At 48.9% G+C, this 14,759-nt stretch overlaps 1 protein-coding gene across 2 annotated transcripts in view; it reads left to right on the top strand.

Moving 5' to 3' along the window:
• Positions 1-14,759, top strand: part of DYNC1H1 (dynein cytoplasmic 1 heavy chain 1) — a 69,627-nt gene that overhangs the window by 27,405 nt on the left and 27,463 nt on the right. For both annotated transcript variants that reach the window (XM_027569066.2, XM_027569065.2), the window contains exons 12-34: positions 788-928; positions 1,489-1,665; positions 1,794-1,904; positions 1,996-2,115; positions 2,649-2,888; positions 4,690-4,845; positions 4,980-5,093; positions 5,524-5,634; positions 5,713-5,922; positions 6,097-6,243; positions 6,451-6,617; positions 6,716-6,889; positions 7,503-7,668; positions 7,750-7,938; positions 8,031-8,225; positions 8,841-9,123; positions 9,352-9,452; positions 9,974-10,133; positions 11,157-11,400; positions 11,567-11,750; positions 12,231-12,443; positions 13,174-13,412; positions 13,597-13,753. In XM_027569066.2, coding sequence (XP_027424867.1) covers positions 788-928; positions 1,489-1,665; positions 1,794-1,904; positions 1,996-2,115; positions 2,649-2,888; positions 4,690-4,845; positions 4,980-5,093; positions 5,524-5,634; positions 5,713-5,922; positions 6,097-6,243; positions 6,451-6,617; positions 6,716-6,889; positions 7,503-7,668; positions 7,750-7,938; positions 8,031-8,225; positions 8,841-9,123; positions 9,352-9,452; positions 9,974-10,133; positions 11,157-11,400; positions 11,567-11,750; positions 12,231-12,443; positions 13,174-13,412; positions 13,597-13,753 — 3,999 coding nt within the window. The remainder of the gene's footprint in view (positions 1-787; positions 929-1,488; positions 1,666-1,793; positions 1,905-1,995; positions 2,116-2,648; positions 2,889-4,689; positions 4,846-4,979; positions 5,094-5,523; positions 5,635-5,712; positions 5,923-6,096; positions 6,244-6,450; positions 6,618-6,715; positions 6,890-7,502; positions 7,669-7,749; positions 7,939-8,030; positions 8,226-8,840; positions 9,124-9,351; positions 9,453-9,973; positions 10,134-11,156; positions 11,401-11,566; positions 11,751-12,230; positions 12,444-13,173; positions 13,413-13,596; positions 13,754-14,759) is intronic.

The following is a 14,759-nucleotide window of genomic DNA, read 5'->3' as shown; positions in this document are numbered from 1 at the left end:
CTTCCTCTTTCCTATTTTGTCTCCATAGTACTTCTCACCCACTGACATTCTGTATAGTTTGCTTTTCCCTGTCTCTCCTCCCACAGGATGTGAGTCCATGTGAGCGGAGATTTTTGTCTGGCTGTTTCTTGTGCCTAGAACAGTGCCTTGCACGTAGCCCGCACTCAGATCATTGAAACAATGACTGGTCATCACTTCTGTCTTCCAAGCTTGTGTAATTATGTCATCACGGTAGTCTTAGTCCTTTAGATGCTGCCTTCGGTGTTCTGCTCCCACGGGAGAGGCTCAGGTCTCCAGGGGCTCTGCTCCCGAGGGCCATGCTGTCTGCTCCAAGGGCTTGGGGGCTCTATAACTGTTTTACATAGTGATGCGGCATTTTCTAGCTTGTGGGTGATCTGATGTTCCCTTTATTGTTTGAAGAGTGAAGTATGAGTAGGCCTCTGATTTTTTTGTGGCTGGGGTAAGTGGATGTTATTCCTTCAATGCCATTTTTATGGCAAGTTTTTCCTTAGTGAAAGGTGGCTCTGAGATGAACTTTTTTTTTTTTTTAAGATTTTATTTATTCATTTGAGAGAGAGACAGAGTACAAGCAGGGGGAAAGGCAGAGGGAGAGGGAGAAGCAAACGCCCTGCTGAGCTGGGAGCCTGACATGGGGCTTGATCCCAGGACCTGGAGATCATGTCCTGAGCCGAAGGCAGACGCTTAACCACCTGAGCCACCTAGGCACCCCAAGAGGTGAACATTTTTATACACACTATTTGTGTTCCTTTCGGCTCTGCTTCCTTAGGTGGGCGTGCATTACGAACTAACTGAGGAAGAGAAATTCTACCGGAATGCTTTAACTCGGATGCCTGATGGCCCTGTTGCCCTGGAAGAGTCCTACTCTGCGGTCATGGGCATCGTGACTGAGGTCGAGCAGTACGTCAAGGTGAGAAGCTCCGTGTGTCATTCAGATATGCTATAGAGTCTATTTTAGATGTAGTGAGTATGTGGTCTGATGAACATGGGTGCTAAAATCTATGTAATACCTATATAATATGATACGCTAGATAACACTTAATTTTTTTTTTTTAAGATTTTATTTATTTATTTATTTGACAAAGAGAGACACAAGCAGGGGCAGTGGGAGAGGGAGAAGCAGGCTTCCCACAGAGCGGGGAGCCCGATGCGAGGCTCGATCCCAGGACCCTGGGATCACAACCTGAGCTGAAGGCAGATGCTTAATGACTGAGCCACCCAGGCGCCCAACACTTGTTAATTAAAACGAATGGTGAACAGTAGAAAAAATCTTATGGGATATTAACTCATTTCAGAGAGCAGTAAATTTTATTCTTTTTTAATACGAAAATTCTGAGGATTTGAAGTGAATTTTTCTAACAACGTTGAAAGAAAGTGAGTCTTTTTAATGAAATATGAACCTAATATGTATGAATGTTCTACAGAGTGAAAGGTCCAGCTGTGCTACTTGACTGCGCTCTTCATTTGCAGGTCTGGCTTCAGTATCAGTGCCTGTGGGACATGCAAGCTGAAAACATCTACAACAGACTGGGGGAAGATCTCAACAAATGGCAGGCTCTCCTGGTTCAAATAAGGAAGGCCAGAGGCACTTTTGATAACGCAGAAACCAAGAAAGAGTTTGGGCCAGTGGTTATAGATTACGGCAAGGTGAGCTCTCCTGTGTTGTCGAAGCGGTGGAGGTGGCTGGCTCTCCAGGCGGCATCTGTGTGGGATGAGGGTGCAGCCGAAGCGCGAAGGAACTGATGGCCTGTTGTCATGGGCTCCTTCACCTGCAGGTTCAGTCTAAGGTGAACTTGAAGTACGACTCTTGGCATAAGGAGGTTCTCAGCAAGTTTGGGCAGATGCTCGGCTCAAACATGACAGAATTCCATTCCCAGATCTCCAAGGTGAGGAGGCAGGATCCTGGCGGCCTAACGAGTCTGGTAGGTAACGAGGTAAACCTTGGCTCCGTGTTAACATTCTGTGCTCTCTGAACAGTCCCGCCAGGAGTTGGAGCAGCACTCGGTGGACACGGCCAGCACCTCCGATGCAGTGACCTTTATTACCTACGTGCAGTCTTTGAAACGAAAGATAAAACAGTTTGAAAAACAAGTTGAGGTGAGCTCCGTGAATCGTTGAGATTCTCATCGTCAGCTCTCTGGGCACTTCGAGTTAGGTCCGTACAGTCTGCACGCTGTCTCACTCGTACCCACCTGCTGAGCTGGTTCCAGTGCAGACCCGGCGTCCTGGGGGTCTGCCCTTTAAACAGCTCTGCAGGTGATTCCTAAGTGCATCGAAGTTTGAGAACAACTGTGTCTTACCTTCTGAATCTTGTACGTTAGCTGTTGATTGGTGAGTCACACGTGCACTTGTTTTTGTGACTTGGAAGGGGGGTGAAGCGCAGCAGCAGCACGCTCTCCATTCTCCCCAGGCTGCTCGGGCGCAGTCGGGTTTGGGGACGCGCCAGCCGTCGCCGGCTCAGGGCCTGCTGCCTCCCAGGCACTGCGCTCTCCGGGTGGAAGGCTTCTGGAGAAGAGCAAACATACCGATGTTGTGTGTTCTAGAGCCGCGGAGGGTCTTCCTTTTATGTGGGAATCTGACAATAGTTTCTATTGTGAAAGAAAACAAACCTGTGTTTTTTACTCTCAAAGCTCTACCGCAATGGTCAGCGCTTGCTGGAAAAGCAGAGGTTCCAGTTCCCGCCCTCCTGGCTCTACATCGACAACATAGAGGGCGAGTGGGGGGCCTTCAACGACATCATGCGGCGGAAGGACTCTGCCATCCAGCAGCAGGTGGCAAACCTGCAGATGAAGATCGTGCAGGAGGACCGGGCGGTGGAGAGCCGCACCACAGACCTGCTGGCAGACTGGGAGAAAACCAAGCCCGTCACGGTGAGCCGCGCCCACAGCCTCTCCGGAACCCACAGTGCCGTTTGGTGTCCTTTCTCCCACACTGAAGGCTTTGCTCTGGCTTAGCACTCCAATAATGAGGACTTTCCTTTTTGTAATTAAGACAACACTTGCATGACGTATATTTGAAAAGTAAAAACCAACTTCGAGCTCGTTTTACCCAGAACCCCTCATGACGATCATTTAAGTCAGGTGGTTTTAAAAATTACAGCTTTTCTGTTCTTAAGTTATCCTCTTACTTAGGCATACTGAAAAGTTAGAATTTAATTTCTCAGACACAGACCGAGCCTCACATTGCCACTGCCTTGCTCTCGGCTGTGGGAGGCAGGCCCTGCCATCCCTGTCGTGGTAGATAGTGGTAGTTACTTCTGTACCCAGCACCTGCCACCCTCAGTCCTTTTGGTTCATTGAGGTACTTATTGAGCACCGACTGTGTTCTGGGCCATGGGGATAGGGCAGTGAACAGGAGGGACACTCCAGTGGGAGAAACCGGTGAAAAACAAGCAAGGAAAACCTGTGTTTGAGTCGGATGGGGATCGGTGCCGTGGGGTTGGGTGAGGGCCAGGTGGACAAGGGGTGTCGGTGGGTGCTGCCTTGCAGGGAGGGTGGCATCTGAGTGGCAAGTCACGCAGATGGCGGGGAAGGGGGGGTGCGTTCAAGCAGAGGCGACAGTGCATGCAGGGCTCAAGCACGTACGGAACTGCATCCCTGGTTTCCTGGGGCAGAATTCAGTCTGATTTGTTTAGACATATAAACCAAGTATAGACAGGAAAGAAGGGGGGCAGATGGTTAGGGTGCTCCGACTGTTGACCTGGTTTTCTGGTTTGGGGTGTCAGTGTTCCATAGCAGGCCTGGCGGCAGATCTGTCTTCCCACCTGCTCTGTAGAGCTGGGTCCTGCCTCAGCCCTGTCTGTGCCGTTGGTCCTAAAGTTCCTACTTCATGTTTAATTCTGGTTCGAGGGCCCCTATTTTAAGAAGATCTTTGCTTTCACAAATGCCAGTACTGTAGCTTTTGCAGAATGCTAGCTGTAGCAGGGGAGTGTGTATTCCTCAGTAGGCAAGATTCTGTTCACCAAAATTTGAATATTTTTTATTGCCATTTTTTGCTAGTAATGTGTTAAATTCTCAGTGATATTTTATGTAGTCATTCTCAGGTTATTAAAGAGTCAGCAAATCATAGTTTAATGCTCAACTAGAGGCCAGTTCACCGAGGACTACTTGATTTCTCACCCTTCTCTCGGTCACTGATGTAATAGCTGTGTACCTCAGGAAGGGCATGGCTGGCAGCCCCCGAGAGCCATGTGCCCTCGGATCAGGAGTGGCCTGCTCCAGGCCCCCGTCTGTCCTGACTCTTCTCTTCCAGCCTCCCAGGGCACTTAGTGAGACAGTGCCTACATGGAAAGATGCTCTACCTTTCTTTGTTTCTTTTTTTCTTTCTTTTTTAAAATACTTATTTAAGTAATCCCTACACTCATTTTAGGGCCCGAATTCACAACCCTGAGATCAAGAGTTGCATGTTCTTCTGACTGAGCCAGCCGGGCACCCCGGTGCTCCACTTTTCTTATTCGTGTTTTGTTTATGTCAAATACAGAAGTAAAAGTTATATTCAGTAATGTACACGAATCATAAGTGTACATCTTGCTGAAGATGTACGTATTTGGAGACATGTTTAAGGAATCACAAATTTCCAGACTTCCCGCAGGCTCTCCCCACCATTTCGGGGCCCAAGCATTCATCTGTCCTGAGACCTAGCTCTGCAATTCTGCACTTTGACTGCTTGCAGGGCAATCTTCGCCCAGAGGAGGCGCTTCAGGCTCTCACCATATATGAAGGAAAGTTTGGCAGGCTGAAGGATGACCGAGAGAAGTGTGCGAAGGCCAAGGAGGCACTGGAATTGACAGACACAGGACTTCTCAGCGGCAGTGAAGAGCGCGTCCAGGTACGGACTGCAGGAGATATGGGTGTGGCTTCTCGTCCTGGTTCTGCCCTTGACCAGGGCCATCTCAAGGGCCCTGCTAGACCTGCAGTGGTTTCTGCATCCAGAGGCTCACTGCTCCACTGTTGTAATCACAGGTGGCCTTAGAAGAACTACAGGATCTTAAAGGTGTTTGGTCAGAACTTTCCAAGGTCTGGGAGCAGATTGATCAGATGAAGGAGCAGCCGTGGGTTTCCGTCCAGCCTCGAAAGGTATACCTAGTTAAAGCAGATGTTGCGTATACCATCATATGTTGAGAGTTGTAGACTTCACTTAGAAGCTTTGCAATCTGCTGTGAGTTCACAGAATGTCACAGGATGGTCATTTACAGTATTTGGACTGATGTAAAACGTGCTTTAGAACCATTTTTTAAAAAAGATTTACTTATTTGAGAGAGAAAGATGGAGCAGGGGGAGGGGCAGAGGGAAAGGGAGAAGGAGAGAAGGAGAGAAGCAGACTCACAGGTCAGCACGGAGCCTGACTTGGGGCTCGATCTGACGACCCTGAGACACTGACCTGAGCCGAAATCAAGAGTTGGACGCTTAACTGACTACTTCACCCCTTAAAAGCATTTTTAAAGATATTTTGCCATTTAAAGGAAGTACTGGCAAACTAAATATCACCTTGTGTTTCTCTCAACAGCTTCGACAAAATTTAGACGGCCTCCTAAACCAGCTGAAAAACTTCCCTGCCCGATTGCGGCAGTATGCGTCCTATGAGTTTGTCCAGAGGCTTCTGAAAGGTTACCTGAAGGTAGTGAGCCAGTGCTGGGGTCCTGGGTGTCTGTTAGTGACACAGCTGCACAGGTAATATTGCTTACTCTCTCCACAGATAAACATGCTGGTGATTGAACTGAAATCCGAGGCACTGAAAGATCGCCACTGGAAGCAGTTGATGAAAAGGCTTCATGTTAATTGGGTTGTTTCTGAGCTAACCCTTGGTCAGATCTGGGATGTTGACTTGCAGAAAAATGAAGCTATTGTCAAGGATGTGCTACTTGTAGCACAAGGGGAGATGGCTTTGGAAGAATTTTTGAAGCAGGTGAGTAATAGACCAATAGCCCTTTTTATGTCACATTTCCAGCTGTGATGTAGGTTTGCGCTGTGTGAAAAGCAGCTGCATCTGTGGTCCATTTGTCCCCATAACACTTGCTCGCTTGTACAGCTGGTGAAGGCCCACATATTGATAACATCCCTCCTTTTGGTTTTATTTCAGATAAGAGAGGTATGGAATACTTACGAGTTAGACTTGGTTAACTATCAGAACAAGTGTCGCTTGATCCGAGGCTGGGATGACCTCTTCAACAAGGTCAAAGAGCACATCAACAGCGTCTCGGCCATGAAGCTGTCTCCGTATTACAAGGTACCATTGTTGGGGACGCCTTCCCTCTCTTATCGAGCGTTCTTCTGTACTTTCTCTGTAATATCTTTTGACTGGCAGTTACCAAAAGCCTGTTTTTTAAAGTGTGAGTCAAATAAGTTGACATAATCTGTATTTTTTTAGTAAGCTTTGGCATATCTATGAGTGAAAACTTTAGCAGCTGGGCTCTGCTTTCCATCTATCCACTAGGTTTTCGAAGAAGATGCCCTGAGCTGGGAAGACAAGCTGAATCGGATCATGGCTCTCTTTGACGTGTGGATCGATGTGCAGAGGCGGTGGGTCTACCTGGAAGGCATCTTCACGGGCAGTGCAGATATCAAGCACCTGCTGCCAGTGGAAACCCAGCGGTTCCAGAGGTACGACCTCTAGCCAGGGGACAGGAGTGCCGAGTCGTAGATGTGCTGGTAACCACTCTCCACATAAAAGCTAACAATGGTTTCGATTTGATTTGTAGTATCAGCACGGAGTTTTTGGCTCTGATGAAGAAAGTATCCAAGTCTCCCCTTGTTATGGATGTTCTGAACATCCAGGGGGTACAGAGGTCTCTGGAGAGGTTGGCAGACCTGCTGGGAAAGATCCAGAAAGCATTGGGAGAATACCTGGAAAGAGAGCGATCATCTTTCCCCAGGTAATATGCTTGCTCTGACTTGCACAGAAGTGAAGTTCAATTTCAAGAGCCCTCTGCTCTCCCTTCTGGGTCTGCATGTTGGTCACTTTGACATCAAGAGTTTTGTTACCGAGAATCCATTTAATGAGTGTTATTCCCTTTTCGTGCGTTTATTCCTAATTATAATGAATAAGCTTCATTTTCTTCCTTGCATTTGTTTATGAAGCTTCACTGAAACTAATATCCACCCTTCCAGGCAGCTCACACCTCTTAAAAATTTAGCTCTGATTATTTTCCAAGTGGCATTTCTTCCTTTCTGAATAGTTAGCTTACTGTAAATCGAACAGGCTTTTAAAAAATAAGTCCATGAAAAAAAAAAAATAAATAAATAATAAGTCCATGAAGTAAGGTGAATGACATGAAACCCATGGAATTCCTTTTCAGTAGCTTGTTAGATAAATAGTGTATCTTCTGCTGAGGGCTGGAAGAAATTTGGATGTGATTTCTGTTCAGACTGGAGATTGTCCACCACCATCCAAATCCAGCTTCCCTTCCCACAATTTGAAGTTATGTGTTAATTGACTACTTACGTATGTATAACATTTTAGCAACTTGGATGCTCTTTTAATTTTAGGTTCTATTTTGTGGGTGATGAAGATTTGCTTGAAATTATTGGAAACAGTAAGAATGTAGCTAAGTTACAGAAGCATTTCAAGAAAATGTTTGCTGGAGTTTCGAGCATCATCCTGAACGAGGATAACTCTGTTGTCTTGGGCATTTCATCCCGTGAAGGAGAGGAGGTAGTTGAATGTATGATTGTAACTAAGAATGCTTCTCTCCTATCTTAGCACATCTTCATTCTTAAATTGTATTTATTTCAGGTTATGTTTAAAACTCCCGTGTCAATTACCGAACATCCCAAAATCAACGAGTGGCTCACGCTGGTAGAAAAGGAGATGAGAGTCACACTGGCTAAACTTCTTGCTGAGTCTGTTACAGAAGTTGAGATTTTTGGTAAAGCAACTTCAATTGACCCAAATACGTACATCACTTGGATTGATAAGTACCAGGTAATGTGTAGCAGAAGTGGGCCAGCATGAAGGTGGATGCACCAGCTGGTGTCCGAAACGATCCTTTGGCTCTTGTGTCTTGTGTCGTTCAGGCCCAGCTTGTGGTTCTCTCAGCCCAGATCGCCTGGTCTGAAAATGTGGAGACCGCTCTGAGCAGCATCGGGGGAAGCGGTGATGCGGCGCCCCTGCACTCTGTGCTGAGCAACGTGGAGGTCACCCTCAACGTGTTGGCCGACTCCGTCCTCATGGAGCAGCCGCCGCTGCGGAGACGGAAGCTGGAGCACTTGGTTAGTGCCGTGCCTGACTCATTCCTCAACGGTCAGGCTCTTGTGCCTTCAGGTCAAGCAGTTAAAGGAAATCGTGCTTGGAATATACTCTGGTGTTAGGGAGAAAAGGAGGTGGCGAATTGATGTAGTCTGGGGGGGTGGAGGGTATTTGCTCTCTGTTCCTGTTGACAGGGGACCGTGCCAGAGCAGGGAGCTTCATGTACACATCCTAGTAAATAAAGTGTTAAACTTAGATCAGGGTTTTCCGCTCTTGCTCCTCATCCCTTCCCAAAGCAGCGCCCAGGGGGTGGCGCTGGGAGGCCTGGGTGAGCCAGTGCCTGTGCTGCGCCCAGCCTGCAGGGCCCAGGCTGTGAGGACGGAGACGCGTGTCCTGCTAGTTGCAGAGTTTTCACTTAAAGTTAGTTTTGTTTGTCGGTTGTTTGGTTTTGCTGCAGCTCTTGATTCTGTGTAATTTCATTATGTGAATAAGAGTTCTGTTTTAAAAATGAATTGGCATTTTGAATGTCACTGTAACTGGATCTTGCATCTCAAAAGTCTACTAAATGATCCCATCCCCAGGAAAGACACTGTACTTCTCCAGTTTATGATAAACTCTTAAACTAACTCTTTGTTCAGATTACAGAGCTGGTTCACCAGAGGGATGTGACACGGTCCTTGATCAAAAGCAAGATTGACAATGCCAAATCTTTCGAATGGCTCAGCCAGATGCGCTTTTACTTTGATCCTAAGCAAACTGATGTGCTACAGCAGCTGTCAATCCAAATGGCAAATGCCAAATTTAACTATGGCTTTGAGTACCTGGGCGTCCAGGACAAGCTGGTGCAGACCCCCCTCACCGACCGCTGCTATCTGACCATGACTCAAGCCTTAGAGGCCAGGCTGGGGGGGTCCCCATTTGGTAAGTTACTCCACAGACCTGGACAGATGGAGTCCAAGAGTAAGCATAATTTGTAAGGATTAGACTAGTGATTTTAAACATATTTTTTAATTACATAGCCGGTACATTTTAGAATCTTAGATATGTTTGCAGTTATTACATCTCCTTTGAATTTGTAAATGAATTGTATAAAGCTGAAGATCCTTCCCCATGGACTCAAGTACTCAGTCATGTTTCTTCAAATGACAGGGCCGGCCGGGACTGGGAAGACAGAGTCGGTCAAAGCTCTTGGCCATCAACTTGGACGCTTTGTTTTAGTTTTCAACTGCGACGAAACCTTTGATTTCCAGGTGAGAAGCTTTCTGAATCCACCTAAAACCTAATGGCCTGAGAGGACAGCTGGGGAGGGCCACGCCCGGGCCACTCTCTAGGCTGCTGGCCTCCCAGCTTGGCGTGACCCATCCACCCTGCTGAGGACTGGGGGCGGTGTGACTCTGAGTGAGGGATCCAGTGTATGTGCTCTGGCATTGACTTGAGCTGCATGTTCCTGGAAGAAATGGTTACTGCCTGTGTCTGGGAATAAACAACCGTAACAAACAACATTCTCTTAGTCAACAAAAGGTGATAGAGTAGAAAGAACAGCTTTCTCATTGGGATTTTTTTGGCACAGGAAGGGGAGAGGTGCAAGCGTACGCTGACAGTCACTGTGGTCCGGGATGGACCTGCCCTGTGCGGGCTCTGGGCCCCGTGCCTCCCGTGTCAGCCTCGTGTCCCCTCCATAGCCAGCTGACGGGGGCAGCAGATGGAGGGCCCGGGCCAGCATCAAGGCCACAGAGGCAGCCCTGAGACACTTTCTTTGCTCTGGTTTCAGGCGATGGGACGGATCTTTGTGGGGCTCTGCCAGGTGGGCGCGTGGGGCTGCTTTGACGAGTTCAACCGCCTGGAGGAGCGGATGCTATCGGCCGTGTCGCAGCAGGTGCAGTGCATTCAGGAAGCCCTGCGCGAGCACTCCAACCCCAACTGTGACAAGAGTGAGACTTCCCTTTTTCTTTGCGAGTTACTTAGCAACTATGGAGGGAAAGCCCATGTGGGCTGGGTTCCGTTTTGCCACCTTAAATTAGAACTGAATATCGATCCCAGGACTGACTTGCTACAGACAGGGTGGTGAGACCTGGGATGTTACAGTGTGGGCAGTCAGTGCTGCTCAGGCCAGAGCAGTCCACACCCTGGCTGTCCTTCCCCGGGGGGACAAGAGTCCCTCTGCTCCCTCCCACGGCATCTGCCTGCAGCAAGTGTCGGGCCATTGTGGGCCCCCCTCCTCCCTGCATGCCCACAGAGCCAGCCTTCTTCCAGGGGGCGTTGGGGATGCCCCCTCTGTCACTATAGGAGGACCTGTTCTGAGAGCCTCCAAGGGCGCCTTCCCCTGCTTTGTTCCGTACAAGGCCAGGTGCACCCAGTGGGGGCAGGGCGGGTGCTGGAGGAAGTAAGGCACTGGTGGCTGACCGTTCACACGCACAGTTAACTTTTGGTGTTGCTTTCATTCTGCAATAATAGGAACTTGTCTTACCGAAGGACTGGCAGAGCTCTCGGTGAAACAAAAGGGGTGTCAGAGAAAGCACTGTGTGCTCGGGGTTCTGTACTGAGTAAAGGGGTCAAGTGTGGGTGGTGGTGGTTGATCCCAGGAAAAGGCAGTCCTCAGGGTCTGAGCCACTCAGTTGTGTCACGTGGATTGATTTTTTATCTCTGCAACTACTGTTGGCCTGCATTTCTATCCTTACATTGACCTTGTGACACACAATAATGCGCAGAGTATGCGCTTCCTGCCTCTCGTGACTTTGTTCCATGTTCAGGTGGCTTTCATGTAGGTGAGGTGTGCACAGCTCGGTCTGCCCAGGCAGGGTGACATGCCAGTAGGAGGGCCAGAGAGCGGCTCCCCTGCAGCCCTGGGCTTTGGGCTTTAGAGGCTAGTGGGAAAACGGGTGCTTTGTGATTTTAGGGAGATTTTACCCTGGTTTTGAACATTTCGAACCTTAACACCAGTCTCTGATTTCCAGCCTCCGCCCCTATTACTTGTGAGCTGCTCAACAAGCAAGTGAAGGTGAGCCCAGACATGGCCATCTTCATCACCATGAACCCTGGCTATGCAGGCAGGTCCAACCTTCCCGACAACCTCAAGAAGCTATTCCGGAGCTTGGCCATGACCAAGCCTGACCGGCAGCTCATCGCCCAGGTCATGCTATACTCGCAGGGCTTCCGCACTGCTGAGGTCCTCGCCAACAAAATCGTCCCATTCTTCAAGTGAGTGCCCCAGAGTTATCCCTGACCGTGTGCCTAGCGTGTGTGAGATGTGCCACCTAAGGTTCATCTCTAATCATGGCACAGCTTGCCAAGTGTCTGTGTCTGATTTCTTGACTCTCTGGCTGCTTGGAGTGTACTGTTGTAAGGCAAACCCTTTCTCTTTCAGACTATGTGATGAGCAGCTCTCTTCTCAAAGCCATTATGACTTTGGTCTCCGAGCTTTGAAGAGTGTGTTGGTAAGTGCAGGAAATGTGAAGAGAGAGAGAATTCAGAAGATAAAGAGGGAGAAAGAAGAACGAGGGGAAGCAGTTGATGAAGGAGAAATTGCAGAAAATTTACCTGAACAAGAGGTTTGTACACATGTTCTTTTAATCACTCACACCTTAAACACTAATTTTTTTTAAAGATTTATTTATTTGAGAAAGAGTGCACGTGAGCAGGGGGAGGGGCAGAGGAGAGAGGGGGGCAGAGAAGCAGACTCCCCACTGAGCGTGGAGCCTGACGTGGGGCTTGGTCCCAGGGTCCAGATCATGATCTGAGCCAAAACCAAGAGTCAGAGGCTTAACTGACTGAGTGATCCAGAGACCCCTAAACACTAATATTTAAATTGGCGTTTTTAACATCTAAACCATGGCTTGAAAGTCCCCGTTGCGATTCACACGTCCTGGGATGGATGGGTAGAAGACGCTATATTTGCACAGTGAACTGAGTCACTAACAGCCGCGTCTTTCTTACGTACCTTCTGGGGATACGGCAGTAGCCGTGCGAGGCGGGCTCCCTCCACCAACCTCCAACCCCTGCCCAGAGCTAGTCTCTCTTCTCACCTTTAGATTCTGATCCAGAGCGTCTGTGAGACTATGGTGCCCAAGCTGGTGGCAGAAGACATCCCGCTGCTCTTCAGCCTCCTGTCAGATGTGTTCCCCGGGGTCCAGTACCACCGGGGCGAAATGACTGCGCTTCGAGAAGAGCTGAAGAAAGTGTGCCAGGAGATGTACCTGACGTACGGAGACGGAGAAGAAGTCGGCGGGATGTGGGTTGAGAAGGTAACCAGGGTTGGCCCTGCTAGCTGCTCTGTGCGGTCACGGCAGCCGTGGGCCCCGGGAAGGAGCCATGTCGGAGAGAACTCGGACCATGAGGGCCAGGGAGGCACGGCATCTGCTGTATGGAAATTCGACCCAAGGCTTTCTTCTTAACTTAAAGACATAACATTTTACTTGAAAATTTCCTCTATCTGGTGTAGTTCATTCTCTGAAAATGCTGACTGACACATGATTGTTATGGAAAGTATTTATGCCAGTACAAGTTCTACTACAGGTCTTTCCAGTATCATAGGTTAACAACATAAACCTGCTAATCAGCGCGTGGTTTATATTCTGTGTTGGCTTCTTTCCTTTCCTTTCTCTGGGAGACTAAGAAGCGTACTGTCACATGGCTGCATGCTGAGCCTGAGCAGTACTGGACGGGGTCGCATAAATGGCTCATCCATGGAGTCTCCACCTCTTTAAAGGGGATCTTATGTGCCTCTTTTGAGGCAGCTTGGTAGGCATCCCCTGTTCTGCTGGCTCCCAGCCAAAGAACTCCCCATGGCTTAGTTAAAACTCTTCCTGAAATATTTTTTGTAGATGTGGCCCATGTAACTTTAAAAGTTCTAGGTAGTACTTGCCTTTAGGAATTCAGAGCACCTCTCTCGTGTCTGCTGCCATGAGGAGGGGCTGGAGAACCTTCTTGTTCTTTCTCTGGACTGGTTATGATGTGGTCTCTTTGGCCCGGCAGGTCCTCCAGCTCTATCAGATCACCCAGATCAACCATGGCCTGATGATGGTGGGGCCCTCGGGAAGCGGGAAGAGCATGGCTTGGCGCGTGCTCCTAAAGGCTTTGGAGAGGCTCGAGGGCGTGGAGGGCGTGGCCCACATCATTGACCCCAAGGCCATCAGCAAAGACCACCTTTATGGAACCCTGGACCCCAACACCAGGGAATGGACAGATGGGCTGTTCACACATGTCCTCAGAAAGTGAGTTCACCTTGATTCCAGCAAGTGGGACCTGGGTGCTCTGTCCTTATATTAATGGTGCATGTTACTTTTTTAGCCAAAACTAAATGAGTTAAAATGTCACTGCAGAACTGTGTAGGGTAAGCATTTCTAATGTTAGAATCTCAAGTTGGTCAGTAGCTATTTCAAAACCTTTCGAAACCAGGATCATAGACAACGTGAGGGGTGAGCTACAGAAGCGCCAGTGGATTGTGTTTGACGGTGACGTGGACCCCGAGTGGGTGGAGAACTTGAACTCGGTGCTGGACGACAACAAGCTTCTGACTCTGCCAAATGGCGAGCGCCTCAGCCTTCCACCCAATGTAAGTGTCCTTCTTTGGGGTGTCAAACCGGATATTCTGTGTGCTAGCAGAGTGCCGCTCTGGAGATGAGGCTCCAGGTTCTGTAGTAGCAGTCAGCTGTGTAACTAGTTTTCAGAGTTGATGGGGAGTTCCTTGTACTAGATTTTTCTATTGCTGTGGCAAGTGAGAAGTATTTCCATAGGACTAATAACTTTCTGCTATTTGCTGAATGTTAAGCATGCTCCAAAATTCCTAATTAACACTTTTAACTGAACATTATGGGGTTGTTGTTAGGATTTCTGAAGTTATTGAATATCTGGGAAGTGGCAAAATTAGTATTTTAGATATGGAAGCTTTCAAGGCTATCCCTTAGAAATGAGCTTTTGGTGCAGGTCCTGGACACACCACCAGATAGATAAGGAAACATGGGTGGGCCTGGCAAGGATTTGCAGTCTACTGAAGGTCCAGCGGGAAAAAACCCAGATCAAACCCCTGCTGTCCTGGGGCACGCAGTCTGATACGGACGACAGAAAAACAAGGGAAACAGTGTTAAGTGGTAAGGAAAAGATGAGCTGGAAGTGAGTGGTGGGTGTTGGCGAGATCTGGAGGACGCACAGTCAGGAAGGGCGATGTGGAGGCATCACCGAGAAGTGTTTGTAGTGATCGAGGCAGTGAGGGAGCCAGTCTGTGGGCCTCCAGGCATTCCAGTTCCAGGTGAAGGGGCAGAGAACAGGGGGCTTGGTCAGAGGTGCAAGGAGCAAGGGGAGAAAAGGCAGGTGAGACCAGGGAGGAAGGGGGCCAGTCAGGTTGGGCTGGGGTCACTGTGAGGACTGGCACTCGCCCACTGGGTGAGTCAGGAGCCATGGGAGTGTCTGGATCAGATCCCTCTTGCTGTTGGGTGCAGAGTAATCGCAGAGTGCAGAGTGGGAGCTGAGCGGTAGCCCAGGGTGTGCGCCAGAGCAGTCGGCAGCACAGGGGCTGCTGAGTTTCAGTAATTTAAAGTTCGTGCTGGTGGGAATCGCCGAGG

This window comes from Zalophus californianus, chromosome 6, assembly GCF_009762305.2.
Source record: "Zalophus californianus isolate mZalCal1 chromosome 6, mZalCal1.pri.v2, whole genome shotgun sequence".
NCBI lineage: Eukaryota > Metazoa > Chordata > Mammalia > Carnivora > Otariidae > Zalophus > Zalophus californianus.
This window is presented reverse-complemented; position numbering and strand designations above follow the sequence as displayed.